Source organism: Lonchura striata, chromosome 3, assembly GCF_050655825.1.
Source record: "Lonchura striata isolate lonStrDom1 chromosome 3, ASM5065582v1, whole genome shotgun sequence".
NCBI classification, from domain to species: Eukaryota; Metazoa; Chordata; class Aves; order Passeriformes; family Estrildidae; genus Lonchura; species Lonchura striata.
The window spans coordinates 54,968,577-54,995,693 of NC_140705.1; the positions used below are offsets into that span (position 1 = coordinate 54,968,577).

Consider the following 27,117-nt stretch of genomic DNA (forward strand, 5'->3'; position numbering starts at 1 on the left):
CAGGAAGAGAGGGAGCCACCTCACCAGCTGAGCCAAAATTCTCTGGAGTTGTTCAGAGAAGTTTCAATCATTCACATAAAGACAAAGACAACAGCTGTGCTTTTAAAGATGGATTCTGAAAAAAAAAACCCAACTACTAGAAAAGTGCACTCTTTAAAAGACCTTTATTTTGGTTGCATGGTTACAGTTCGTTTATGCTTAGTTAGATTCTTCCCAAATAATATTTAATAGCTCACCATGTACACAGTGTATTCTCTATCAGTCTGGTATGGAAGAACTTTATAAAATACAGATTAAGTGACTTTTTATCTGTACACTTTTCGATTAGTTCATCATGATTAAGTAAAAAGGCAAATAGATTAATTGGCAATTAATTGGTTTTACAATTTTAATATATTAGTACAAAATGGCACAAAAGGAAAAAAGGTCATTTTAAAGGCTATAAGCATCAAACTTTTTAAATGCTTTCAGTCAGTTTAACCGATTTTAACTTAATTTCAAATACCAGTGTTGAACTTAGAATTGAACTTTTAATCTATTTTCTTAAGCTGTGTGAAATACATCACATACAACTTCGCACCTGTTCATGGAAACTAAATCACAGCAGTTTCAGAACGGTGACATTCAAGTGCAGCTAGGAAGTTGGGAATTTCTATTCTTCCCAGTAAGTCTATGAAGTCACAGACTAGAGCATATTTTCATCTAAGCAAATGCACTCATACACACGTCAGATGCAAAGATACCAAATGTGTGCAATAAAACACAGTACTTCCTAATGCAAGGACTGGAACAAAAAATTCACATAATTACATCATTCAACCTACCTACTTTTGCAGGAGGCTTCCAGACATAACCATGCTTGATGCCAGATATAGAGATAAATGGAACATTTCAAATATTTCAAGCAAACTGAAGGCTTAATTCACAGGCTTCAGATATAAAAGAGAAATCACATCACCTTCAGCAACCTACATTTTATGTTTGAACCACCCATATCAAATGGGTAGGTGAACATGATAGAAGAGATAGAGAGAAGAAATATATTTCTAACTTAAAAATAAATTCTGAGATGTGAATTCGTTGCCTCAAGCAACAATTCAGGAGTTTGTTTTGGCAGCAACATTTAGCAATACTCTAAAAGATAATTACCCACCCTGTCAACACAAGTTACCATTACTTTGATTAGATCCCTAAACCTTAAGATATTTTGTGTTTAAGTTAATGGAACAGTTTATGATCCTGACTGTTTTTTCCTGGTAAGACAGCACCCACATCTGAGAGGCCAGGCAGTTATACCGATGGCAGTACTGAGAACATTATTTCTCAGGTTAAAACAAAAAGTCTTATAAAAAAAGTAAGTGTGATGAAGTACAGAACCACTATTTTACTCAGTTTCACAATGAGCAAACCATGACTGTGAATTTCCTAATTTAAATACAAATTACAAAGCTTTCTCCAGAGACTTATCTTTCAATTAACCATATGAGGAGTCCAAAAAGCAATGCTCCAACAGCAAGTATAATAATAAGTATGCACATCTTCTTTCGAGATCTTTGCTGGCAACAGAGAAAAAAACAAAGTTGATTGAAAACTGTAACACATCAAAACATCAGAAAATTATTCAGATGCTTTTATGGTCCTACTGCTCGTGCAATCTAAATTGTGTCCTTACATAAAAGATGGTCAAGACATCTAAAGATGTTCAAGGAAAGAAAAAGCTCTCTACATTACTTTATGCTATATTCAACAGAATTATATCAGTGGTATTTTCTGGTAAACATAATAAATTAGTTAAAGAAAACACAGTAATGTCATGAATGGATGTAATTAGAACTCTGGGGCAAGTAACATGAGCATAGAGAGGAAAACGGACAATTGGTTGCAAAACAGAGAAAGTAGAAATGGTCTGCTAGAAAAAAAATACTATTGGTGTATATACAGAAGGGGAAAATGGACTACAATTTTGGGCTGCTGTGTATCCATTCACAGTTATTTTAAAGGTGTTTTTGCCATGTTTCTTAGGTAGAACTTGCTCTTAAGGAAAACAAACAAACAAAAAACCAAAGAGACGTGACTAGAGAACCATTTAAATAGATGTCACTACAATAAAGTCCAAATTATGAGCACATTGAGAATGTTCAAATTTCTCATACAGGTCTATAACTTGAGATATCAAAGCACTCAAGACCAGCAGCAGTCTTTCATCCTTTACATGAAGGGTACAGAATCTGAAGGTTTCCTTCACAGGATGGAAGAAAATTACAAAATGGGTTTCTTGGGTTCTTGCTGATAGTCAAGGAATAACAACCCTCAGATCTTGGGATTCTAGGCCATAGCCCCAGAAGTAAAGCCAATCTGTGCTGTACTTGGCAGAAGTTCTTCTGCCTGTGTGGTTTTGATGTTTTGGGGTTTTTTAAATTTTTCTCTCTGAAGAAGAACATCTGTGTTAGTTCTTCATTGAAGCTGTCAGTTCTCTGACCAGTAATAGCCATACCACCAAATTTCATAACAAATCTCTTCAATCTAGTATTATTGTCTCATTGCCACTTCTCCCACCATCAGGCTAAGATTTCATTTCATTGTTTTATCAGTTTGCTGAGTACCTTCCTCCTGTGTCCATTATCTCTTTACACTCACAATCTCTTCCTTCTGCATCCTGTTGACCTCCCTCTTACCAGAAATGCATTGAAGTCAAACATTTCCCCTGTAATACTACTTAAGCAAGGCATGGTAAACTTATTTCAACATACAATTGCTCATTTCTATAAGTGCTGAAGCAACCTGGCTTTGCCTATATTGCTCTGCTGTGTGAATGCAATCCACAGGGCAGATGAGTGATACAGAGCTCATCCAACCACAAACAGAAGCTGTAGGAGTATCAACAGCCTTGTCCCTCCCAGCACACCTGGGCCTCTAACACTTCCTTGAGGGTGTCAGGCCAGATACAATAGTTGCTGAAATTTTTCAGCACTTTAGAACAAGGATAAGTTTTCAAGCAAAGGAAAGTTCAAATCCAAAGCAAACTAGACAGTGCTTTCATCCAAATACAGAGCAACTCTGCAGTGTTTGGTGCCTCCTGCAAGACCCACTGAATAAAAGCTTGTCAAGTCTTGATAACCTTCCTTTGAGATCGGAAGATCCTTTTCTCCTTAAAACAAATCATGAAGCTTTTAATTTCAAATTGCAACCAGAAAACTTATACCTTACACTGAAATTTTTGGCTGCTATTTTTTTTTCTGAATGTTTTAAGCATCAAAATAGGAGTCATCAAATGTACTTAAGGTGACAATTAGTCCCACTGAGAATACAGTTCAAGGATGCACCCTCTACTACTTCTGAAATCAGCAGGCAGTCTTTCATACATTCTGTCACTCATTTACTGCCCTATCTACTACTAACACACATAAGAGGATTTTTTTTAAAAAGTCTAAGGACTAACTCTAACTTAAAGGGGAAGATTAATTACTAATAGGATTATTTCTAATAAGTTCCAAAAATGTATAAAGAAATGGCATTTAAAGATATTAAAAGGCTTTTCAAAAAAGTTTGACAGTTTGAAATATGTTTTTAGCATCAAAGTAGCAAGTAGCAAAAGCTGGATATATACAGCTTCAGGAAGATTTTAGACCACAAAAATTGGTTCTAACTGGCACATCTTTCTTCCTGCCATCTTCCCTACTCCTCCAGTGATCTCCAAAAGCTTGCTCTCTCATAATTCAAGAAGTTAAAGGTTCCTGTATATGGAAGTAGGAGTCTGTTTATGTAAGGTTTTTTTTTGTTGGTTTTGGGATTTTTGTTTGTTTGTTTTAAGTAAAGGTGTAACTCCAGGTGCTCTCACAGAATCTCAGAAGGTTCTGAAACAGTCTGACTGGAAACAGCCTCACAGGAAACCCAAAGGTTTCAGAAGTCAATGACTTATTTTATATTGACCTAGAAATACCATTGTAGTCTAACAAACTTTTAAGTCTTCAAGCCTTGAGGAGCTTGCTAGGCAAAATCTGAAGTCCATAAGAAAGTGTAAGTCAGGACTACTGCAGTACAGTTTCACCCATCTGGCATTACCTGGTAGTTCGCTGCTCTTGACAGCTGCTGGTTTGCTTGCTGCACGTGTACATCTGCATTTTCCACATTGGCTTCTATGCTGTCTTTGTTTTGAAAAGAAAGATTTCAAATTTTGATAAGCCATAACCCAGACAAAGGTTTAGAGTGCTGAAATATACTTGAGAGCATATAAACAGCTGCCCCAAAATGCTGGTGTCTTCATTAGTGTACCTACCTTGTATTATGAAAGCTTGACCCATCCTACACTTATGCCTGAGTTCATTCCAGAACTGCTCGGGCAATAATTGGCTGAATTCATGACAAGTAACAGCTCTCCTGTAACAGCTCCTGTTCCTCTTCTGCATGCAGGGCTAAAACTTCTATACCAATCAGGGCAGAAATTTCCAGTACCTTTTTTTTTTTCTTTTAAAATTACCTTTCACTTGTTCTCCAACTTGCTACTGACTACTTTCTGCTCAGATTAAGAAAAGTCCTAAGGTTTATGAAACAGAGGCAACAAACCAAACAATATCCCAAGAGGCATGGTTCTAGTTTGGTGTTCTATCATATTGACACAGATTGTATTTTTTTCAGTAGAAAAACATGAACCAATTATGGGTTAAGGTGACAAAAAATGTTCTGAAAATATGTTCTGGACATAGATAAGAGCATGGCTTAGCAATTGCTGCAGAAAATGGATTCTCTAATCACTTTTTGTTAAAACAATAAACTTGTTTGCATGAATGGCAAAGAATTAATCTTTGCCGAATCTGCACACTTAGATTCATTAACAAATACAATAAAAATGTCTCACAAATTCCAGTTTATGTACAAACAGTTCAAAAAACTACTTTAAAGACATTTTGAACACATTAAAAATTGCATGTTTTAAACTAGATTTTAAGCACTCTTTTTTACTGTAATCCCAGTCATCTCAGCCAGTCTATTAGGTTGTATCTGATTTGCTTTAGCATTGATAGTGTCATTAGAGGAATTTTTCCAGCAAAAAGAAGGTCTACACTGCAGCTCTCCACAGAAACCTAATTAAAAAAATTCAAGTAATTGAATTGGACTTACCTATCACATCACCCTGTTCATGAATCATCATTCCTAGATCTTTGAAAATTTCATTGATGTCCATAATATCAGCCTGCAAAATGGAATCATTAATGTACATCACACATTTTAGCATCTATGTGCATTTAAATATGAATACTGCTCCTTCTCCTCCAGTGTGTACATCCATGACTCTTTATACTACAGGATGAAAAAGAAAACCTTAATGTGCTTATTTTGAAGGTTTTCCTTCAAAAACTTTTAGTAGGAGTTTATGAAACATTTACTTACTTCTGTTTCAATGAAACAGAAAATCTCTATTCCCAGAAATGTAAAAAAAAAAAAAAATCCACTTAGAAATGTACATGTTGAACGATACAATGGGAAGATGTATGAGGAGAGGTATTATTTTGCTACATTTATATTCACTGTTTAAAATGGTTCTATAATATGACCTTATTGGAAAAAATTGCACTTTTTCTTGCAATCACATGAGCACTTTTAATCCACAGCAGAACTGCTGAAGTTAAACACAGTATATCAAAACATGGTTTTCATACAGTAGATTTCAAATGTACATTCCACATCTAAAGGTAATATTTGCAGTTTTGAAGGGAAAACACATGCCACAGACAAATCCAAACTGCTCAAGATTCAAGCCTCCAATTAATGCTCATGCTCCTTTAAAAATGCTATTTCTTTGGAATGTCAAAAACATGTTCTGCTCTAAAACCACCTATACTTACTTCAAGCTGCCTAATGGAAGATTCCCTCTCCTCGATAAGACGGAGGTCATCTTCTGTAATTTCTTCATCTTGCACTTGTGCTTGTGGTTGACTGTAGACAAAAACCACAAAACCAACACCCATGCAGAATTGAACACAATGAGAAAGAATTTGTAAGGATAAAACTACAGTTAAATATCAGTTAATAAAATGGTGTGGTTTTACCCTTGTCTGTCCCTGGCTAACAGAAATGGTATGACCATCATAGCTTTGGTGTAGCAGAGCTGCTGGAGCAGTGCTGCACAGAGCAGGTGACTTACTGGAAATTCGAGGTATGAATACAAGGACAAAGTTCCTTCTGAATTATCAACTGCATAGTTTATATCCATCTGAGCAACAAAAAAGAATCTGAGACTAAGAAACAGTTCTTGAAGAATATGGAAGCAATGGGAGTTCCCAGTTAATAGTGGCCCTTATCACAGCAGCTTCACTTTATTCAAGTTGGACACTTCTTCCCTAAGTTTGGGTCCCAGAAAACCCAAATGTAGCTTAGGGGAGCTAAAGAACATGTTGCATCTGAAGCATCAGGAAAAAAGGAGGGACATTATGTGAACTGCTTCTTTTTCTCCCAATATATGCCATCAAAGTATCTTTATGCTAAACACCAAAAAAATCATAGGCAGCTTGCTTCCCTGTAGGCCAGTCATTATTCTGAGCTAGGATAAGGCATATTAAGTAATTCAACCTACCTGTCCCAAGAGACAAGTGTTCCTTCTTTGTAGTTATCTTCTGGAGCCCCACCCTACACGATCAGTGTGCAAAAATACAAGCAAAACATTATAGCCCTGAAAAGAGCACTGGCAGCATTTCTATAAGGAGACAATACTGGAAGGTTTCTAGTAGGTCAAACTGAAACATGATTCAACACGTTCTCATCCTGATTTTGCTTTATGCATGTATAAGGCTGAAATACGAGTAAAAGCATTTAGCTCAGTAACTGCCTGCTACAACTTACACATACAGAATGTGTATTTGGCACAGAGTGAAAAGGCAAAATTGATATACTGACAAGGAAAATCTGAAGCTACCCAGCACTCTTCCACCTTAATACTTCACTGAAATCTGTCAAGTCATTCTTCCCCAAAGGAAAAAATCTGTTGATATGTAAAGGTAGAGCAAAAGCATTTCAAAATTCACTAGGAGTTGCTTTTGCAAGATTACAGCATGAATACAGGGGCAGTTCATTCCTTTGTGTGACAAAGGCAAGGAAAAAGCAATAGTTGTCCAGGGAGGTTATTACAACTTAATGCAGCCTTTACTATAAAATCATATAACATGTTCTGCAGCATTTAGACTCAGCTATCAGCTAAGTCACACTGTGGAGGCACTAACACCAATGTAAAGAATAGAGTGGCACATTTTCTGATACTTACAGACACCCTTGAGCTGGCTCTTACTCTGGCTACAAAGTCTTTTTCCTTCTCAGCAGCTTGCCTTTGGAGTCTTTGGAAATTTGTTAGTGCTGTGGTGAACTCTCCCACAAGACGGTCTTTCTGTATTTTTCTTTGACGCTGTAGGAGAAAAAGTTTTACCAAGTCAAATGAGCTCAGGCTTTTCAAGGCTTTACTAAATAGTCTGCTAAATATCAAGGCATATATACCCTTTCTTCTAAATTGGTGTAAGGGAAGGCTGTCAACAAAACCATTTGCAATTCCATGGACAAACCTTCTTTCCTTCTGGGATCACATAACCACACTAATTAAGGCATTTAAAGAAGAAATCAATGTATTTATTTTCATTTAATGGCTGAAAATGAGAAATGAGCAGTGATAAGAAAGCTTCTACCTTCCTTATTATCCACTGATTGTAAAATCTTCTGCTTTGGTGTGAAATATTTTCACAGGGATGCTGATATATGCGGAGATGACTGAATATAGAGGGGAGGAAGGGTGCAGAAAAGAAAGAACAGAGCACTTCATATATATTTTACATAAATGTTGGAAATACATAATGAACTTAATCCCAAAGTGGGTTCACATACCCCCTTAAATGCTTTAGAACAGATCCAGAAATACTTGTTCTAACCTTTCAGGTTTGGGTTTTTTTTAAGATGTAGTAAGGGGAAGGGGAATATTGGGCACTCAGGAGAGCCTCTACAATATTTGCCTAAATATATTCATAGATCAGCCCTTACAAATTTCTGAAAGGTTGTAATTTGCCATTCATGAATCTGTTATTTATGCATTTCATTAAGAAATACCTTTCATAAAAGGGTAAAATTAAACAGTAAAACATTTCACTGTGAACTTTTGAACTCCAAGATAAGCAAACAGAAAAAAAAACCAACAAACTAAAGATACTCTGGTTGAACTAGAGGTTATATACCAAGTTCTAACACTGCTGTTAGAAGTTTACAGCTTGACAGGATGTACACACATGGATCATGGCCTGCCACTTGAACTCTGTGTTTCAAGACCATTCACTTTTCCAAAGGCTCCTTAGTAACTACCCACAGACCAAGCTAGTTGTTCAGGTGACAATAACCTGAATCCATGTTTTCTAGGATCCGGTTGTTCTTCCCTTATTTAAGTGACAGATTTTGCTAGAATAAGAAACCACAGGAGGGCAGACAGAAGTGTGCTAACCACAACAGCCACTTCACAAGTTTCTGACTAAAAGATTTTACACAGACCTCAGAAAAAAGGCTGATTTAGTAACAGCTCCTGTCTAGTCCTCTTGAGAAAGGAAAAGCCTATGACAAGACATAGCATATGCTGATCTGAGTGATGCAGAACAGACATATTGGGATAATCAAGTTATTCAGACAGTGAGTGAGCAGTGTTTTGGTACACAATTTCTGGAAGCAGTCAGAGTGCTGGCAGAGTCAGACACAGCATCACTGCAATGGATAATAAAGTGTCCAGATACCTAAAAAAGCAGAAATGCACAGCACACTGCCATGATTCCCACTACTTCATTCCTGATACATAAATACAAGTTTGGTACAAGTCTGGACGACAAAGAAATATTCTTACATTTTAGTGTATTCCCACATTGTGCAAATGTGCTGACTAACTAAACAGTGCTTTGAAAACAGGAATAAAGAACTGAAGTGACTAAAATACTTTACATGAACCAACATATTAGTCATACAAGCTATGCTTTTTGGTTTTATACCTGTTCACTTGTTGCAGGCAGAGATCCAAACTCTTTAATGTATTTGTCAGTTTCTTTGGCAAGTTGATTGGTGTATTGCTGCTTCTGTTGCCTAAAAATAAATGCAAATTTTCATTAGAGACCATTGGGTTACTTTGCTGAATTTCACTGATTCTCAGAAAAACATCAGTACTAAAAGCTTCTCTGAAGCACACAAAGCCATCGTTAGTCTATTCTTCACTGTAAAGGCATAAAATCATGGATTCCAGGCAGGACAGGTGTTGAAGAATGTGTATTGTGCAGTGTGACAACATAATTAATAATGACTAATTTTTTTTTGCCCCTAGGTTTCCTCTATTTTATTAATGTGCAGCAATACATTTGTAGTCATTATGAATACATACTTTCATACTATTCATATGAACACTTCTGATATTATCACACAATCCTTTAGCAATATTCACTTTTTTCTGAAGCAACTCAAATTCTTTACCTGCTTTGGCATCTTCCTCGCCAAGCCTATGTAAAAAGGTTTTACCTGGAAAGCTATTATCAAACCATCAGCATCAATATTTAAAATAATCAAATAACCCTTGGAAAGGCCAAATATTCAGACAAGTGAGAGACCAATAAAAATTCAAACAAGTTTACTATATATACATACATATATATGTATACATATATATACATTATCATACATACATCAGTTATCCCAGTAAGGGTCTGAAGCATGTCCTTAACATCAGTTTCTGTGCTGTATAGGTGTGAATTTATGCCTAGATCCTGTTGGGTTATTGCATCAACTGTGTATGTATGTTGCTCTTCACCTATTCCCAGTTCCTAGAAGAATATCCCCTGGCTAATGTTATGGGCCCTGAACTGAGGCTATTATGAAGAAATTTGGCTGTTCACACAAAATTAACATCAAAACTTTGGTCCAATAAACACCTCCTCTAATATTCAATGGCCACAGCACAGCATGAAACACACAAAAAAATGCCAGGATGAGCACATGTTGCTTACATGCATTTGTAATGCTGAGATTAATGTGGTAAAGGAGTTTAATTTAAAAAATCACACTGGTTCATTAGACCATGCAGAGAAGTAGAGAGCAGCTGCTGTCTCTCCTAGAGGCATATGTACAGTCCACCTTTAGGTGACTGTACTCCAGCAGAGTATCTGCCTTGGAGTCCAATTTCACTTCTGTTATACTACTATTTCTGGTAGGTATTTATTTTATAATGCCGTCCCTTACTGTAGCTTTCATCACTAAAAACAACATTCCCCTTCCTCTCTCAGTAAAAAACCTCACAAAAAACCCACCCCAATATATTCATTACCTTGTGACACTTCTACAGGCAGATTGGAAGCACTGACTAGAGTGGAGGGGTATGGGGGTACGTTTTTGAGCAGTGATATTGCTTTCTGGTTATGCCACTTTGCTAACAACCAGCACAGGTTTTATAGATGCACTGATACTGCAGGCAATGTGCACAGGCAAATCAGCTGATTCGAGTTTACAGAGTATCATATTTTTAGAAAGCACATCTCAACATCAAAGTTTCAAATATTTCTCTATGCTCACCTTTCTCAGGGAAATCAAGCACTCTCCTAACAGAAACCCACCTCACCACCTAAGAGGACACTGTTTGCGATGCAATGAAATTAAGTGTTATGATGTGAAGTACTCACAGCTGTTGCCTCAACTCAGGTGTGTCCTGTGGTGTTCCAAGCTGATGGAGTATTCTTTGTATTTCAGCAGCTGTTTGTGAAGAGGAAGAAAAATTTGAATGGGGCAGAGACAATTGCTATTCAGTTGAATGCATTTTTGCTTGACAATTCTAAAGCCATATAAATAAATTGACAGAAATGGATATGCAGGACTTTTTCAACCTACTGCGAAGATCCCATTTGTAAGTCCCAGAATAACTACTGAACGATTTTTGCCATGTCAAAGACAAAACCTGAGGTTTCTTATGAAGGATGGGAATGTAGTCAAATCTTTAGGTAGAAACAGGCAATTTAAAGATTAGTAAATTATTTCATTATAGTAAGTCTAAATCAGGGGATTATTTTTTTTATTAAATATTTATTATTTAAAATTATTTTTAAAATAAACAGCACCATTCGTATTCTGATTTACTTTATGCATATCATTTTGGAAAACCATATGGAAGACTTCTAGAACATTATCTTACACAATATTTCAGAATCCATGCATCAATGAAGAGACAGCTATAAAGCGTTCATGGGTTTACAGTACATAAAAAAGGAAATAAAACTCATGTGTTCAGGTTTAAATTGCAATTTTGAGAATCTTATGTTTTTAAGTCTGGGATACAAACTGCCAGTGATTTTAAAATATATTTCATTAAACATATTAGTTTTGAACTGCAAGCAACATATTGTCTGAGCCTTATTTTCAACCTAATATATTTTAGTGTCACATGTGAAAGCAAGAAGAAAAATGGACAGCAATTTAAAGGATAGGTAGGTTTTAAAATTGCAAAACTTATAGTTTCCCTGTATTTCCGTGGCTCTCCCCAGGCAGGCTGGTGTACCACACAGACAGATATGGTAAGATATTATGTGAGATCCTCACTTCATTAGCTCACTATCTATTTTTTTTTTCCTAAATACAGCTAAAAATGCTGTAGGCGACAACTCTGCATGAGGAAGAAAAACATACTAAAAAAAAAAAGAGTACTTTTCCATTCACTATAGAAGTGATCTGTAGGAGACAGAACTTCAGGTAAAATGAGAAAATAAGCTATGAGTTATGTTAACCAGTTAGGTGAAACCGCAATTCCCTAAATCATTTTTATTAAAGATAATCTGATCTTTCCTTCATAACAAATCTCCAGTGAATGTTCTATAGATGGTACTACATTATCTACACTACTTTACAAAACATCCCAGTGCTGACAACTGCTATAGTCAATAATTTGTGTGCACACCCAGGTAATGAATACATCAAAATGGGGAAGTTAAATTTACATGAGGTAAAAAATCAAATACTTAAGCCAAGTGTTTTTGAGATACCTAAATGACATGAACTACTAGCAGAATTTCTGTGGGGGATAGCACTGTAAAATGGGTTTCATGTAGCTTGTATTTTAACTGAGCTGAAAACCAGTAAAACATGAATGAAGATTTTTGATTTTGGCTACTAAGGACCAGCCCTTCTCTGTCTCCTGCCTGCTGGGCAAGGCAGTGCCCACCTGCCCGCACTTCTAGGCAGCTGCAGCTGCTCACACACACTGATTAACATGAGCTCGGGGTAATTAAACTTCTTTTTTATGGTCAGTGCAATGCATTGTTTTAAAACAAACAAAAAGATAACTGGCTAGTGTTATCTTCAAGAGCTTATAGTTTTAATATCTATAAAACTGAACGCTAATTATCCTATATTTGTTCCAAGGCGCTCTGCCTTCTGACTCCAGAGCCGAAGAGCTCGGTTATTCCATATGAGCTTTCAAAAGGGAAAGAAAGGAATCCAAAACGGACAGGAAAGTCCCGCTGTGTCCTACCGCCACCTAGAGGTGCATTATTTAACTGCAAGTGAAGAAAATGCAGGTTTGTGTTTTAAATAAAAATTCCCCGAAACATGGCCTATACTTAAAATATTTGCATTCCAAGCTCACTGCATATTTATCTTACTTCTAAAGCTGAACATAAGTAGATAATTGAGAGAAAATTAAAATCCAGCACTTCAAAACTGGTTGGCAGAGTTTGTGGCAGTTCAGGTCTTGTGATGCAAAAATTTAGCATAAAATTAAAACATATTTTACCATAAAGTCTGTAAGTATACGTAAGAATAGCAAATTTCTAATAGGGCTTCAAATAACAAGGGGAAAAAGAAGATAAAAAAATCCTAAGGACTGAAATAATGTAATTTTCTATGCTTCCTGTAATTCAGTATTTTCCACCTTAACCTTTCACAGTAATAGGTACTATTGAAAAAATTAAATTATTTGTTTATATGAAGTACACCACATAGGAAAACGAAATTGCTTATTCAAGTAAGTAAATAGAAAAAAACGCAGAGCAGAAAAAGTAAATTTTGGCCCATAGCCTTCAGCAGCACTCTAGACGATACTTCATAAAAAAGCCAAAAACAAGTTGGTAGGATCAGGATGACAAAGGAAGTGGAGACTTTCCTGAAATCTTGATTTACAGTATATACCTACAGTTTGATGAGTTAAAGAAATTAAGTCTTTGAACTCCTTTGTATTAATACAAAAATGCTGGTGTGTATACAGCCTAAAAATTACATTCTTTATAGTCTTATAACTCTTTTGGTTTGGCTTGTTTTTACTGATTTCTCACTGTAACTACTTATAATTCAAATATTTTATATAATATTACACATATAATCACAAAGCCACCTAAACTTTAGTTATTCAGTTTATAGTGATAGTTTCATGAATGAAATTTTTTAACAGGATTAAAGATATTACCATGAGGATCACAGAGGGAAAGGGTCTTCTTCCCTCACATGCACACACAGGTCTCACAGAATCTGATTAAAAGCAAGAACTAGCTTTGCAACTTCTTAGATCATGGGACAATATCCCTTCCTTTCCTCAAGGGAAAAGCAGGGTAGCCTTAGCGCCTCTCACTAAAGGTTAGACTGCAGAAATACTTCTGCTTGCTCCTTCCACTTCTCCATTTGTGAAACAAGCAGAGAGAAGAACCAAGCAGGCAATGAAGAGCAAAACTGCTGAAAACCTGGGATTACTCTTTGGAAAGCAGAAGTTCCTAAACTCCAGATTTCACTGTTGATGGTTGTATTTATAAGGGTACTGCCTCCATCATTTAACCAGCTTTTTAGTCTTGTACAGGGAATTCAGGCTGGCAGATCACAGCATGTGCTCTGGTCCCCTCAATCCATCAGTAACACTCAAGTGTCCCAGAGAGCCAAAGGCTTAGGCCTAGCTCACAAAGCCCTAGCACTGCACTGCAAACATACTGGTAACAGTCAGAGACACAAGATCACAGCACAGCTTTGACAGGTTCCTAGGCTACTTCACTTTTTATGGTTTTCCTTTCCCCAGTTTCCCAATTCTTCAAACATCCCAAGGAGTTGGAAAAGATAGGAGTAATCTAAGGTCCCTTGTGTCCTAGACATTATCAGTCCTGCCACAGAGACTGACTGGATTTTGTGCATTATTTTAATTCCTTTCAATGCAAAGTCAGATACTGGCTCACGTGAGCACTTAGGCTCCTTGGGCACACATAGGTGGCTGCTGGACTTTACTCAGGAGCTGCACAAGGGCACACAGCACGTGTGCATGCAGGTGTTCTTTACCAAAGTCACCGGGGTATGGCAACAGTCTGCAAACTCCTGCAGTCACTTCACACTGACCATCAGGGTAGATGTTTGCATAGAATGAAAATCAACAGCTCTGTCAGGGCTCACACTACACCAGCAGGAACAGCACATTGCCAGGGCTGGCAATATAAGAAAGCAAGTCCACTTTAGAAACAGCAAAGCAGGAAGCAGAGTATTTTTCAGAATGCATTTTTTTTCCCAAGAAACTGCTGTCTTTCATGCAAAGGAATCTCATTTTTTTTTCACCTGAAAATTAGTCTTGTCTTAGAAAGAAGCAATACCATACATAACATTAAGAAGACTTTTCATTTGTCTTTGCAGCATTCCTGATCTAGATCTCACAATATACAACTATTAGCTGATAAAAGCTACTCAGCTTCTCTAAGGCTGGTCACATGCTCAGAAACAGGTCAGACATGGTTAATGATGAGCCAGAGAAACAATTAAGACCTAACCTGAATTCCTACAGAGAAAATTATTCAGGAGTCATCTCATGTTTATTTTTACTAAGCCAAACAGTGGTTCCATTTCTAATCAGTAGAAGGCTCTTTAGTTAAGGAGAACATAAAAAGGAAAGTAGTAGACTCTGATATAAAAGACCTCCTTTTCTCTACAAGAGTCACGGAAGTAGAAGTAATTGCAGTGGAAATATTTACAATGTTTAACAGGTAGGAGTACTTGAGAAACATACTCCTGACTGGTCTGTAATACATACCATTTCTTTTCATAAATAAAACCATGCTTCACATATTGGATCACACAACTACCCTTGTGCTTTAGACTGGCAAACAAAGAAGAAAGTTTCCTCTTATTCCTCCTTATCTTGTCTTGTTTTTCAGCCAGATTTGCAAAGCTGTTTCATTACTACAAGTAAATCCATGTTGGCATAACTTATGGTTCTGGTCCTTGAAATCAGAACATTTAAAAGGTGGCATAGGAAGTTTTAAACTTAAAATAAAGGCACAAATAGATTAGTGCAATGAAGATCAAAATGCAAACAACTTCTTTCCTCTGATATCATGGGTACAAATAATTTTAATCCCAAACTGTGAAGTAGTAATCACTATATAAGGTATAACACCAAAGCATTGCTGCAGTACAAAAGGTAAAAAAAAAACCTACCCAAATCCTTCAGTAAAATTCTAATGTTTGAAAGGTGATGCATCAACTAAGAGAATGGAAATGAAGAACAGAGCAGAGGTCACCTACCTTCTCTGGCAGGGCTGAGAAGTGTCCAAATACTGTTATTGATGTTCACCTACAGCATTAGCCAAAGGAAACTGAGAATGATCTTACTTTGCAATGTTTACTAGTCACTCCAGCTACAGGACAGAAGCTTTCTCGACCTACCCACAATCAGCTGTCTTCCTACCTTAAACTGTGTTCTATTTCACATTTGGAAAACCAGATTTTAAAACCCCAAGTGGCATGACCAAGCTTGTTGCAGCTTTACAGATGGAGAATGACATATATCAACAACATAATCCTGAGAGTTCTCAAAAATAGATCTAAATACAGAAGCATGAAACTGAGAGTAAATATGTTTAATGAGTGCTGCTTATTACCCCACTGCAGTAACCTCACTTTTTACTTTGTTCACACAAGACTGCTTTATAGCCATCCAGCAGCTGTTTCCTTCAGCTTCCTTCAGCCAGACCCACCACATTGCCCAGTTTCATAAAGCTATGGTCTAATGCTTCCACAGAAAATATGGCACTCACTGGGTGTGCATGAAAGAAACACCAACTGCAACACAAGCAGCAACAGTGAGGCACTGCACGGCAGAGGACAAGAACCAGACAAGCAGGAAGAGCAAGCACAATGAAACCTGCCTTACAAAACATCAAGGATTGGGACCTCACAGGAAGAAGAAGCAGAACAACTCATCCTGAATGTTAATTGTAATGGTCCCACCTATGTCACCATCCTATACTTAAAAGTGACAGACAGTGTTTTAGTAACTGTCTGAGGTTCACAGGGCTAAAACAACAGGTATTTAAAGACATTGCTTTTCAGTAATTTTCCTTATTCCTGAGCCCAAGGAGAGGAAACAGATCAGCAAAGTGTTCCTTTGTGTACACCTAATGCACCCATGTGGTTTTGCTACATGGATTTTCTCCATGCAAGCAACACGGATTTGCTCCATGTGAGCATTATGCTCCTGCTATGGCCTCATAAGGCAAATAAGCAGTGACTACAACACCAGCACAGTCACCTTGCAGAAATGCTTTCTCAAATACCTCACACTAACTGCAACCAGCTGGGTAACTAAGAAGAAATCTCCTACTTCTTTCCAGCTGAACGAGTCAACAAACAGCACATCCAGTTACAGATTAATTTGTGTGGATTCCAATAAACTTCAGAGTCCCTTCAGAGCAGGTTATTGGAACAAAAGAATTATTTGTTAAAATTACACCAGTTCAAAACTGCTTTTGCCTGGGGACAACAGACTTCCTCAATTTATTCAAATCCAATTCAGTGTGTTTTCCTTCTGCATTTCAGCTGAGGGTACTTGACTAAAAGTGAAGAGATGTTGCAGAAAACATTCCTAGATCAAAGAAAATGAAGAGAAACACCCTTTACAAGGACACCTAGTGACAGGACAAGGAAGAATGGCTTCACTCTGAAAGAGAATAGGTTTAGAAAAAAAATTCTCAACTTGTGAGGGTGATGAGGTACTGGAACAGGTTGCCCAGAGCAGCTGTGGATACACCATCTCTGGAAATCTTCACAACCTGGTTAGATGGGGCTTTGAGCAACATGATATAGTCATGTTGGTGGCATCCTTGCACACGGCTGGGGATTGAAACAAGATGATCTTTAAGGTCCCTTCCAACACAAGCCTTTCTATGACTCAATAATCCTGATTTAGTTGCAGTATCTTCATCAGATGCAAGTCTTCTGTGTAAGACCCTCTTTAAAGCTATTACTCTAGTTCACTCCCTCAAATTTTACATAAATCACAATGCCACAGTGCTGTCTTGCTAGCCCTACCTTAACCAAGAGTGACAGTTTATCAGAGGAATCAAATCCAGGATACCAGCTTGCACTAAAAAGCACCCCCAGCAACTCACCTAATTGGAATCAAATCCAAAAACTTAAATAATTTGGTTTTAAGTAATTTGCTTTATTGTGTCTCAACTCAGTGTGTAATACAAATTATTCTAAAACAGGAGAATGCATCAGCACAGAAAAACACTAACTTATGTATGTGTGGGAAGAAGAAAATAAAATGAGGATGGGCCTGAAGATAGTCCTCTGAGCTCTAAGGGCTAAAGATTCAGCATGCTTGAAAGAGTGGGAAAACATCCAGTCATGTAATCTTTTCTTTATATTTTGTTACAGCTTCTGGTATTTCTAAATAGACTCATGCCCCAGAGTGACCAGGAACACCAGCAACAATGTCTCAAGTTTCCGGATCTGCCCTCATTTTTTTTCAGTGATGTTGTAATTATTTAATTCTTGTGTACTCCCATCCATAATGGTCTTTCAAGGACAGAATTAAGTGGGATTGAAGTATTGGCTGTTCTTCTACTGTGGGTGTAGAACACACTAAACACACATTGTTAAAGTGCACAATAACTGATCATGCAATCAATTATTACAGCTCAGCAAGAGGAAGTCATTAAATCAATCACTTTATGTTCTTATCCTAAAGTGTCCCTGGTAACTTCCTGAAACCCGGAAGTTCGAGCATTTCTCTAAAGAATAACAGTAGCTTATTAAATTATGAAAGTGAAGCATAGTTCTACAGTGAGCATTAACTGCACAAACACCATAACCCAACCCACTTACATAAAGGAAGTCTGGTTTTTAGAAGGACAGGTCATTACTGCAGCCACCTCAGGAGCTGACATGGAAGGAGACACAACGCACACAAACAAGTAGCTGCTACTGAGGGGTCACTCACAATTGATCACTGACCTAAGTTTATTCTAAACCCTGAATGGTGTCCAGCCCCCAGCACAGCAGTTTTATAGGAGATTTGATAGAGGGTTCTCCGTATAATCAAGTTGCTATGCAATCTCCTGTCTACAAGGAGAAAAATCCAACAAAACTGAGTTGCAACAGACACTTTAAGTACTTTAGAGAGGATCTGAAATACAACTGTCTCGACAACAGGAAGAAGCATGAGGACTCTGGCCACATCCCTTCTCCTCTGCTGCAAATGCAGGCTGTTTTGCAAAAGTTATCTTGTCAAGGTGGGTCCATTTGTACTTGCTCCATCAACAAAAGCAACAGTTGCAGTAAAATTGTAGATGTCTTCACTAGACACCTTGCTATTTATAATAATTGTAATGCAATACAGTGTCAGTCAAGGATAAACTCCCTTTTCTACACATATTGACACCAACTGAGCATACATGGAAGACTCATTTTTCAGTCTGTTCTGCTGCTAGTATAAATAAATCCCTGTCCCTCTTGCACAATAACATCCGAATAAGGCAAAGACAAGACAAAACACAAAAATATTAAAATCTTTCCAGATTCATAGACAAATCTGTGAGGCATGCTTCCATAAATGTATATGCTATTTTACATAGGAAAAAACCCTTTAAGAACTGCATGGAAATTATTCAGGTTTTCTATTGAGGTTTTCTATTTTGAGAAAAAGGTTATTTCTACAAGAACTGTGAGATTCATAATTTCACCTCATTGCAAAGGCAAGCATTAAGAAAAACCCAAATTAACGAACATTCTTCTCAATTTCTCAGTCTTGGAAGAAGGTTGAAAATGAAATGTAGAAGAATGTAATGGTGCTTAAAATCCCTAAATAATCAGCCTTTTCCAGGTTTTATAGAAACTTCATTCTATATCCAAGAAAACTTCTGGACAACAGCAATAAAAATAATATAAAAATTGCTTAAGCTGGTATATTCCCACAAAGTTTAATCTGGTTAACTGCAGCTAATTAGAAATTTCTGACAATACCACTGTTAGAAGCCTCAACAAGCTCTACTGGGAGGCTGTTTTCTTTAGAACCACAGCTGTACAAAACCACACTTTATATATAGACAAAACAGAATTTTCTTTTTATACAGGCTGTGATTTCAACACCTCAGTGATCTCATTTACTTTTCATGTGCCCATCTGTGTTCTTCTTTAGCCAAGAGTAATCATGCGAACCTGCTGGTGTTTCAAGCATAGTGACAGATACAGATTTTCGAGAAGGTTTCAGCCTTTTGTTTAACTACCTACTGGGCTTAAACCACAACATAAAGGCATCTATTGAAAGTGTTAATATTTTTCAGGGTTTAATATACATTTATGATTTTCTACAATTAGATAAAGTTACAGGAAAAGTCATATGATTGATCTAATTTGACTCCCATCTTAACAACATTCAGTGAGAATAGTAGCTTATACAAAACTTGAGATGCAAAAGAAATTGAACAAAATTGTTGTCACAGGACAGGTATCATACGACAGAGGGATCTCTGCCGGCTTAAGCTGACCTTCCAGGAATGTGCTCCATATGAATTGATGCTTGTGCTGCCTTAACAAACAGCAAAGGATATCAGCAGAAAGCAGAAGTCTCTATGAGCAAGTATATCTCAAAGTCAGCCAGACTCCCCCCTCCAACCTATATGTGGACTGTGGATACCGAATTTTATTTTATCTTTATTACCTTGCAGCATGCAGAGAATGTGTTTGTTGAGTTGGGCTGATCTTCAGTGTGAGTGAACAAGTCAAATAATCTATCAGTGACCTACCATGCCAATACTCTGCATAAAATGCTGACACAACATGGAGGAGTTGGAAGTGAAAGAAGGGTTTGGTAGGGAAGGAATATGAATCCATTGCGACAGACAGTGTAGGTTCTCTAGCTTGATTACTGTTTGCTTTAAAAGAAGTGTTTTAAAACCCAAAGACTGGGTCCAAAGCCCAGCACAAGATGCCAGTGGAGACTTGATAGTTACATATCTAGCCTGCATCATTCTTGCTTTTCTTCAGGGACTTCTTCAAGTAACATATTTGGTAGCTACAAATAAAATATTAACTACAAAGTAAAACAAAGGCATACTAGCCTGCTTTCTCAGTGACCCACACACAGCAGAGTTATTGTATGTGGCGGGGGATGGGGGGGGGGGAAGCATGGGTGCCTACTTCTTGCACAGCTACTGTCAGAGACACGAGTCAAATCTTTCCAGTTGAGCAGAAGAGGCACCTATTCCTCTAATTGTATCCTTCCTACATTTATAACTGTGAAGTTGTTCCTGTAGAGGAATGCAACTCCCATTTTTCTCCTTCTTGGGAATATCTTTTTAAATAAAACGCTTACTCTCTTTTAGCCACACAAAGAGAATCAGTTCTTTAAAACACAGAAAAAGATCAGATTTCAAAGAACTGCTCCCCCCCATCTTCAGTTGTGAGAAGTCTGAAAGTTACGCATTTTAAAGTCTTTAAATTAGGTTTTTTGTTTATTTCATTTAATCTACTTTCATCTGGCCACTTGTTGGAAGATCAGATTTATACAATTCTATGCCCTTCCAAAAGAGATGGAGAAAGAAAAAAGAAAAAAAGGAAAAAAAAAACCAATCACATGTGCTCATCCTCCCAGGCATATCACAGTAGGGTAAATAAACTTGCCTGGTAGAAGTACGGTTTTGTAAGCAGACAATTTGTTTTGTCACAGAGAAATATATTTTGATAACTCATCTTCTATCTGTGCATCACACTCATTCCTCATCTACCCAGTTGCTGTAGACAAGACGAAATATTTCAAGGAAACACTCAACGGAAACATTCAAGGAAACATTTACATTTGTCTCAAGTTAACAGCACTGCCATTAAGCTGACAAATAGGCAAGAGTGCTACCTGTGAAACCCAATTCTAGAACAACTGCTCCTTCAGTAAACTGATTAAACCACTCTGATAATAGGTTCTCTGTCTGCAAAGGCCAGACAGGTTGGAGTTTTACAGCCTACATATATTCTTCCACATATTCTTTCCTCCATATTCTTGTTCTTCATATTCAGAAAGCTAAGGACAAATCTCAACCACCTTTAAATGCACTGGACTTTTAAAGGATGAAATGTAGGTCACCTAGATTTTATAAACAGATATAATAGAGACCTGGAATGAGAATTACAGTTACTTTAGACCAGAATCCAGACAGACCACCAAACCTTAACCATCAATTGTATTCTAGTAAGACAGAAATTTAGCAGCTGCCCAAGTCTAGCTCATTATATACTTCTTTGGCTTTATTATCTGGATCTGAAGTTCCCTTAGCTGTTTGCAGATCTGCTTCTCATTACTTCGGGTGATGAGAATATTTCCAGTCTGTTAATACAGACCTGAAACCAAACCAGCGAGACATGGCTTGCAGGCATTGCTGACTTCATCAAGGTTCAGCATGTAACACTGCAGCTCATTTGAGCACATGTGATTCAGACTCTCCAGACTTCAGAGCACTGCTCAGATCACATGGATACTCTAAAAACTCCAAGAGTGGGTCTGAGAACCTAACTCTCCCTCTCCTGCCTGAGGCCTGCCACTCTCTTTGGATGTCAAAAGCAGCCTTAAGTTTTGCAACTCCAGCTTCTCAGTGAAACAGTTGTAATAAAAGTAATAGAGAAATACCCCACAGACTAGTTCCCTAAATCTCAGCTCAGAGATGTCACTGATAAAATGTGAGTTTCAGGCTGAGGAAAGCAGACTGTTCTCTAGATGTTGTTAAGTAATGTTATAATTACTTATTTCTGCAGAAATGCTGGAAACGTGAAACAAAGCACATCCTTCTCTAAAGAACATCTGAGAGAAGCTTCTATACACAGAATGCTCTGGAGATGGGGATCTCAAACACAGGCAGGTGTAAGAAAACTCACAGTACAAACAGCAGCATATGCTGCTTCACATTAGCTAGCTCAGTTTCAACTTTCAAGGTCCTAAAAAGTACTCACCAACACTCTCTCCTCCAAAGAAACTCAAACAGTCCAGTAGAGATAGCATTTATTGCAGTAGTTGAACAAAGGTTTGTACAAGACAGAAGTAATTTATAGCTCTCAACGCATCTTCAACAAAACAATCAATGGCATGATTGGATCAACAGATAAAAAAATCTGTTCTTTAAAGTTAAAAGGCTAACCAAGATGTTACCAAACACAAATGTAGGTCTTTCCATTTAGCCAAACCAAAAAGCATACTATCTTGCAACTGATATAATTATTGAAGCAATGTGTTAAACCAGCATAGAGAGGAGCTTTCCTAGATAATCAGTAACATTGGGCTAGATTAGCTAGGAAAGAAATGAGAGTATTAATACAACAGCAGCATCCTGCCCATGCATTATGAAGCGTGAGGTACTTAATTTATGTATTTTATCTTAAAACAGATCAGATTTATTACTTGGAAGGTGAGTATGCAATAATTCAACCTTGAAGAAATGGCAAACGTTGCTCTCACCCAAGCTACTTCCTATAAACTCTGGTGTATTACAAAATTTTGGCTGCACAATGTTATCTAATATAGGAAATTCTGTATTTCTCTAACAAATTAAAGGGCCAGCTTGTAGCTGGAAGGGCCAGTTTCCTTTCAACTAATCTGTATCTTATCTCCCTCTCTGTAGTAGTACTCCCACTTTGCTTGCATGTTAGCAGAAGTGTGAACTAGTTTTGAGGTACTTCCTGAAGTAGCCTGGTGATCTGAAATGAAATTCACTTCCTCTATTAGTCTCACTCTGAAAACCAGAGTATTGACACACCTCCAGGTTAACCAAGAAGATTTCAAACGTGTTGATGCCTCTCACAAATGCTTATCATTTCTGGGCAGAAGTGCAAAACTAAGTCAACTGCGTAGATGGAAACCCAGACATTTAAGGTCAAGATTCCTGTCTCTCCCCCTTCCTTCCTAACCAAGATGATAAACTGCAGTCTAAAAGACTTGTTCAGCATCTCACTAACACTATAGGTGCCTAAGCTTGCAGGTTTCTTCCCATCTGACCTGGAAGTTCTTGCAACTCACACATTCCAATAGAAAGCTGGACAGGTAATACATACAGGGGGAAAAAATAGTTAGAAAAGAGTCCCTAAATCATTAGAGACCTCAGTTCAGGAAACACATTCAAGATGTCCATAGGATCCAGACCCTCATAAAAATCCATGGACTGCAAGAGTAACTGAGTGGTTACAGTTCAGTCTGATCTACAGAAGAGCAAGGGATGGAATCCAGCTGTGTCCCTGCCAGAACTAGAAAAGTACTTGGCTGGAGCTTTTCAGAGCAAAGCTCTATTTCGGAAGCCATGCAGCAGTGGAGCTAGGAGACATTTGGACTTGGGTCTTGGCATGGCAGTAGCATCTCTCTATTACTCAGACTTTAGCCACCTAACTATCAAAAGACAGCAGGACTGCAGATAACTCTTCTGGCATATCTCCTATCTATGCATGGGCAGCTTGCTGTTAGCGTGCCCTGGGAGGAGACACACAAGAAGGAAGAGAAGGGACAGAAGGGGAAAGATGAGATTAAAGAATCACTGAGTTCAGCACAAGACAGTTAATTACATTCAGCAGCTTTCACAATACTCCAGTTTCAATCACTGACTTCACTTCATGTTTTCACCTGACAGAAAACTTGTTTTTTACATCTTGGAGCCTCAGTGTCTGTCACAGGTTGGCAGCTGCCTCTGGAAGACCAAGTTAGAAGTCATCAGACTGAATAAATTCACTGAGTAGATTTTAGGAAATAAAGCATGAAAACTTTTACAAGTTGGTATGTTAATTTTAGGTTCTGGAAATACAAACCTAAAGTACAGAAACTTGTCAATAAGGCAAAATTGCAATTTTTGTTCCTGTCTGTTGAGATCTTAAGAAAATCTTTCTGGAAGAAAATACAAAATGTAACTGAAAAAATAGGAAAAAACCCAATCTGTGTCACTGATCTGTGCTACAAATTCCGACTTCTAGGACTTGTCTTGCAAAGCAAAGATCAAAATTTTATTAAAAACTGACATACTTTGCTGTCTGGAATTCGTTTGAAGTTTTAACATTAAAATACTTGTTTCTGCATGCACTCTGCATCCTGCACAACATAAAACACACATACCAAAACTAGCCACGCGTTGTTCATTACTACCTCCCTTCTGATGAACCCTGTACTTTACATAATTCGTGAATCAAGTTGTATTTGCTTTGTATAACACATATTAAAATGAAAAATGGCAGAAAAGGGAAAAAAGGATTAAAAATCCCAGCAGCCTAATTAACCTCTAGCCTGAATACCCCAGTTAGGTGGCTAAAAAATACTAAGTAGCATGAAACTAAGCACTGGTACATTAAAACTTGCAGAATCTTATTTACATATCTAAGACATACAAGGGACAAGGGGAAGGTGCAAGGCCACAGCTTCTGTCCTTGCTAAAAAATTCAAGCTCCAGTGAATACTTGATGCAATCCTTGCTCAGCAAACACCACAGCCTACCATCTTAAAGTGTCCTTTAGCTGCCAGGACAAAACTGGTGAATACAGAGTGATGCTATCTGCACTTGCCATGGCAGATCACTGCTAACCATACACATGAAGGAAGGAATGGTTACGCTGTGTGGAATGCCAAAAACCTACCAAATGAGTAGGCAGAGTCGCAGTTAATTCTCGTAAATGAATCTGAGACATTCACCCCGAATGAGGCCACCACCATTACTAAAATTTCACACAAAACATGCACAAATGCAACTTACAGCATTGTGTGATCTTCTGGATGTTAGAGGTTATGCGCTGGGCTAGTTGATTAGGATCCCCAAAACCTGGTCCATACGACATGGCTGAGTAGATCTGCTGTCACGGTCATCCACAACAGGAAAATGACAGTCTCTACCTACTGAAAACAATAGTTATGTTTTGGTCATTGGTTTATAAAGGTCTCCATCTTCTTAAAGAATACACAGGAGAATATTAAAGAAAACTCCATATACTAATGTTTACCCTCTCTGAAAGCAATGTACTTCAAATATAGAGTTTATCCTTTGTCAAACTTCTTATGTATCTTCCCCACAGTAATAAAAGAATGCAATTTTCATTGCATTTACCATTCCAGTAAAAAAAACTGTATGTTTAATCTGAAACTGACAAACCCTCTGAAGAATTACATCCCAAACCAGTTATATTGTTATTTACATACCACATATCAACCATCCCACCAATAAAATCCAGGGTAGTAACCGCTGGAAAAAAAACTCAGCAGATATCACACAAGACATCAGAAAAAAGGCAGCAACCGGTTTCCTCCAAACACTGATAATTTATTTGTATCAACTTCAGTTCTAGTTTAACCCAGTGTCACCTAAGTTCTATGAATTAGCACTTTATCCTGTTTCAGCTGCTGTGTTTGTCAATAGGAATTCATTTTTCAACAACTTGGGTATTCAAACACATTTTTAGGGTTGTTTTTCCATCCATACAGATCAAATTTCAGTACAAGCTCATGTGCTAATATTCTAAATCAAAATTAACAAGAGATAGATTACAATACCAGTGCAAATCAAAACTGGTGGTTTATCTGTTCTGCAGTGAGAATGCAGAATAATCAAGTGCAACATATCCAACACAATTTCATCCAGGCTGTGCTTTCCTGCACATCACCTTCACAAGTTGAACATTTTAACTTCGCCACTTCCCTGCATTTCCACTATTCAACCCAAACCATGTGCCTTCCAAACAACATCCTCTCCTGACCCATCAGCTTCTGGTTAAGAGACACCACTAAAACTCAGTTTCACATATAGAGAAAAATAAAGCACATTTACTTTGTGACAAGAAGGAAACGAAAAGGCCAACTGATTTGTCAAGCATGACAGCAGCTGTGCTACAATTTGCAAACTCAAGTCCTTAAAAACTTTTTTCTAAATACAAACAATTAACAGTCCTTGTTGCCAAATATTTCATTTCACCTTTGGAAATGCCTGTATTAATACAGGCAGCAATACCTGGGCTGTTTTAAAACACACCTGATTTCATATCTCTGTCATATGAAATGATCTCTAGTGGAGCCAAGACACTGTACTGGTCCTGACATTGTACATCCCACCGAAACTTCACCAGGAATGTAACTACAGAGGTCAGGCCCACCCCTGCCACCCTGCAGGTGACACCACCTGTGCCCCATGAAAAAGCTGCTCCTACCATGAAGACAAACTCTGCATGATTTCGAAATGATTGCTTCACTACCATCCCAAGCCCAGCGTGGAGTCTTCAGGCCCTAGTAATGAACAACCTGACTGGAGATGAGGCCACAGGGAGTGTATTTGCATTCTTCTACTTGCTGCACCATTGCCCGAGACTCATGATAACTGTCTGCAGTGTCATCTCCTTTGTCTGTACCACACGCAGATTGAAGCTATTTTGACTAAAGTCTGGAGTCAGTCAGCCAGCCAGCCTAAATCCCACTTATCTGGGCCAAAGCTGGAATTACAATCCTTAATTTTTTTGGAAATTAAAGGCAACATCGCACTGAATTTGTATTGTAAGACCAATCCACACAACCTTTACAGCAAATAAATGGCTCTATACCATGGTATATTGACTAAGTAAGGAAATCTGCCAATTCAATGAAAAATACAATAATAGGCATAAAATCCAAAGAAACCACCTAAAAACTATGTTTGAAAAAGATTTATCAGAGCTGTTGACAGGTTTTTTTAAAAGCTATGAGTATTTCTAGATACCTTAGTAACATGCTAACTACAATGCTGACTAAAACCTTTTGCGTTAAATATTATAGTTAATTTTAAAAGTTGCTTAACTTCTACATTTTGTGGTAATGTTAAAATGCCACTGCTAAGGAGAAGAGATGGTAAAAGACCAAGCTAC

At 37.6% G+C, this 27,117-nt stretch overlaps 1 protein-coding gene across 6 annotated transcripts in view; it reads right to left on the reverse strand.

The window, feature by feature from the left end:
- Positions 1–145: 145 nt before the first annotated feature.
- The window catches only part of STX7 (syntaxin 7), a 31,658-nt gene continuing 4,686 nt past the window's right edge, over positions 146–27,117 (reverse strand). For 4 of the 6 annotated variants that reach the window (XM_021540685.3, XM_021540686.3, XM_085575190.1 and 1 more), the window contains 9 exons: positions 24,990–25,129; positions 10,671–10,740; positions 9,000–9,090; positions 7,256–7,393; positions 6,572–6,624; positions 5,844–5,934; positions 5,119–5,191; positions 4,063–4,145; positions 146–1,556 (listed from right to left, as the gene is read on the reverse strand). In XM_021540685.3, the coding sequence (XP_021396360.1) occupies positions 1,464–1,556; positions 4,063–4,145; positions 5,119–5,191; positions 5,844–5,934; positions 6,572–6,624; positions 7,256–7,393; positions 9,000–9,090; positions 10,671–10,740; positions 24,990–25,071 (774 nt within the window). In that variant the 5' untranslated portion in view covers positions 25,072–25,129 and the 3' untranslated portion in view covers positions 146–1,463. The remainder of the gene's footprint in view (positions 1,557–4,062; positions 4,146–5,118; positions 5,192–5,843; positions 5,935–6,571; positions 6,625–7,255; positions 7,394–8,999; positions 9,091–10,670; positions 10,741–24,989; positions 25,130–27,117) is intronic. The other 2 variants (XM_021540688.3, XM_085575191.1) reach the window with 1 other exon arrangement.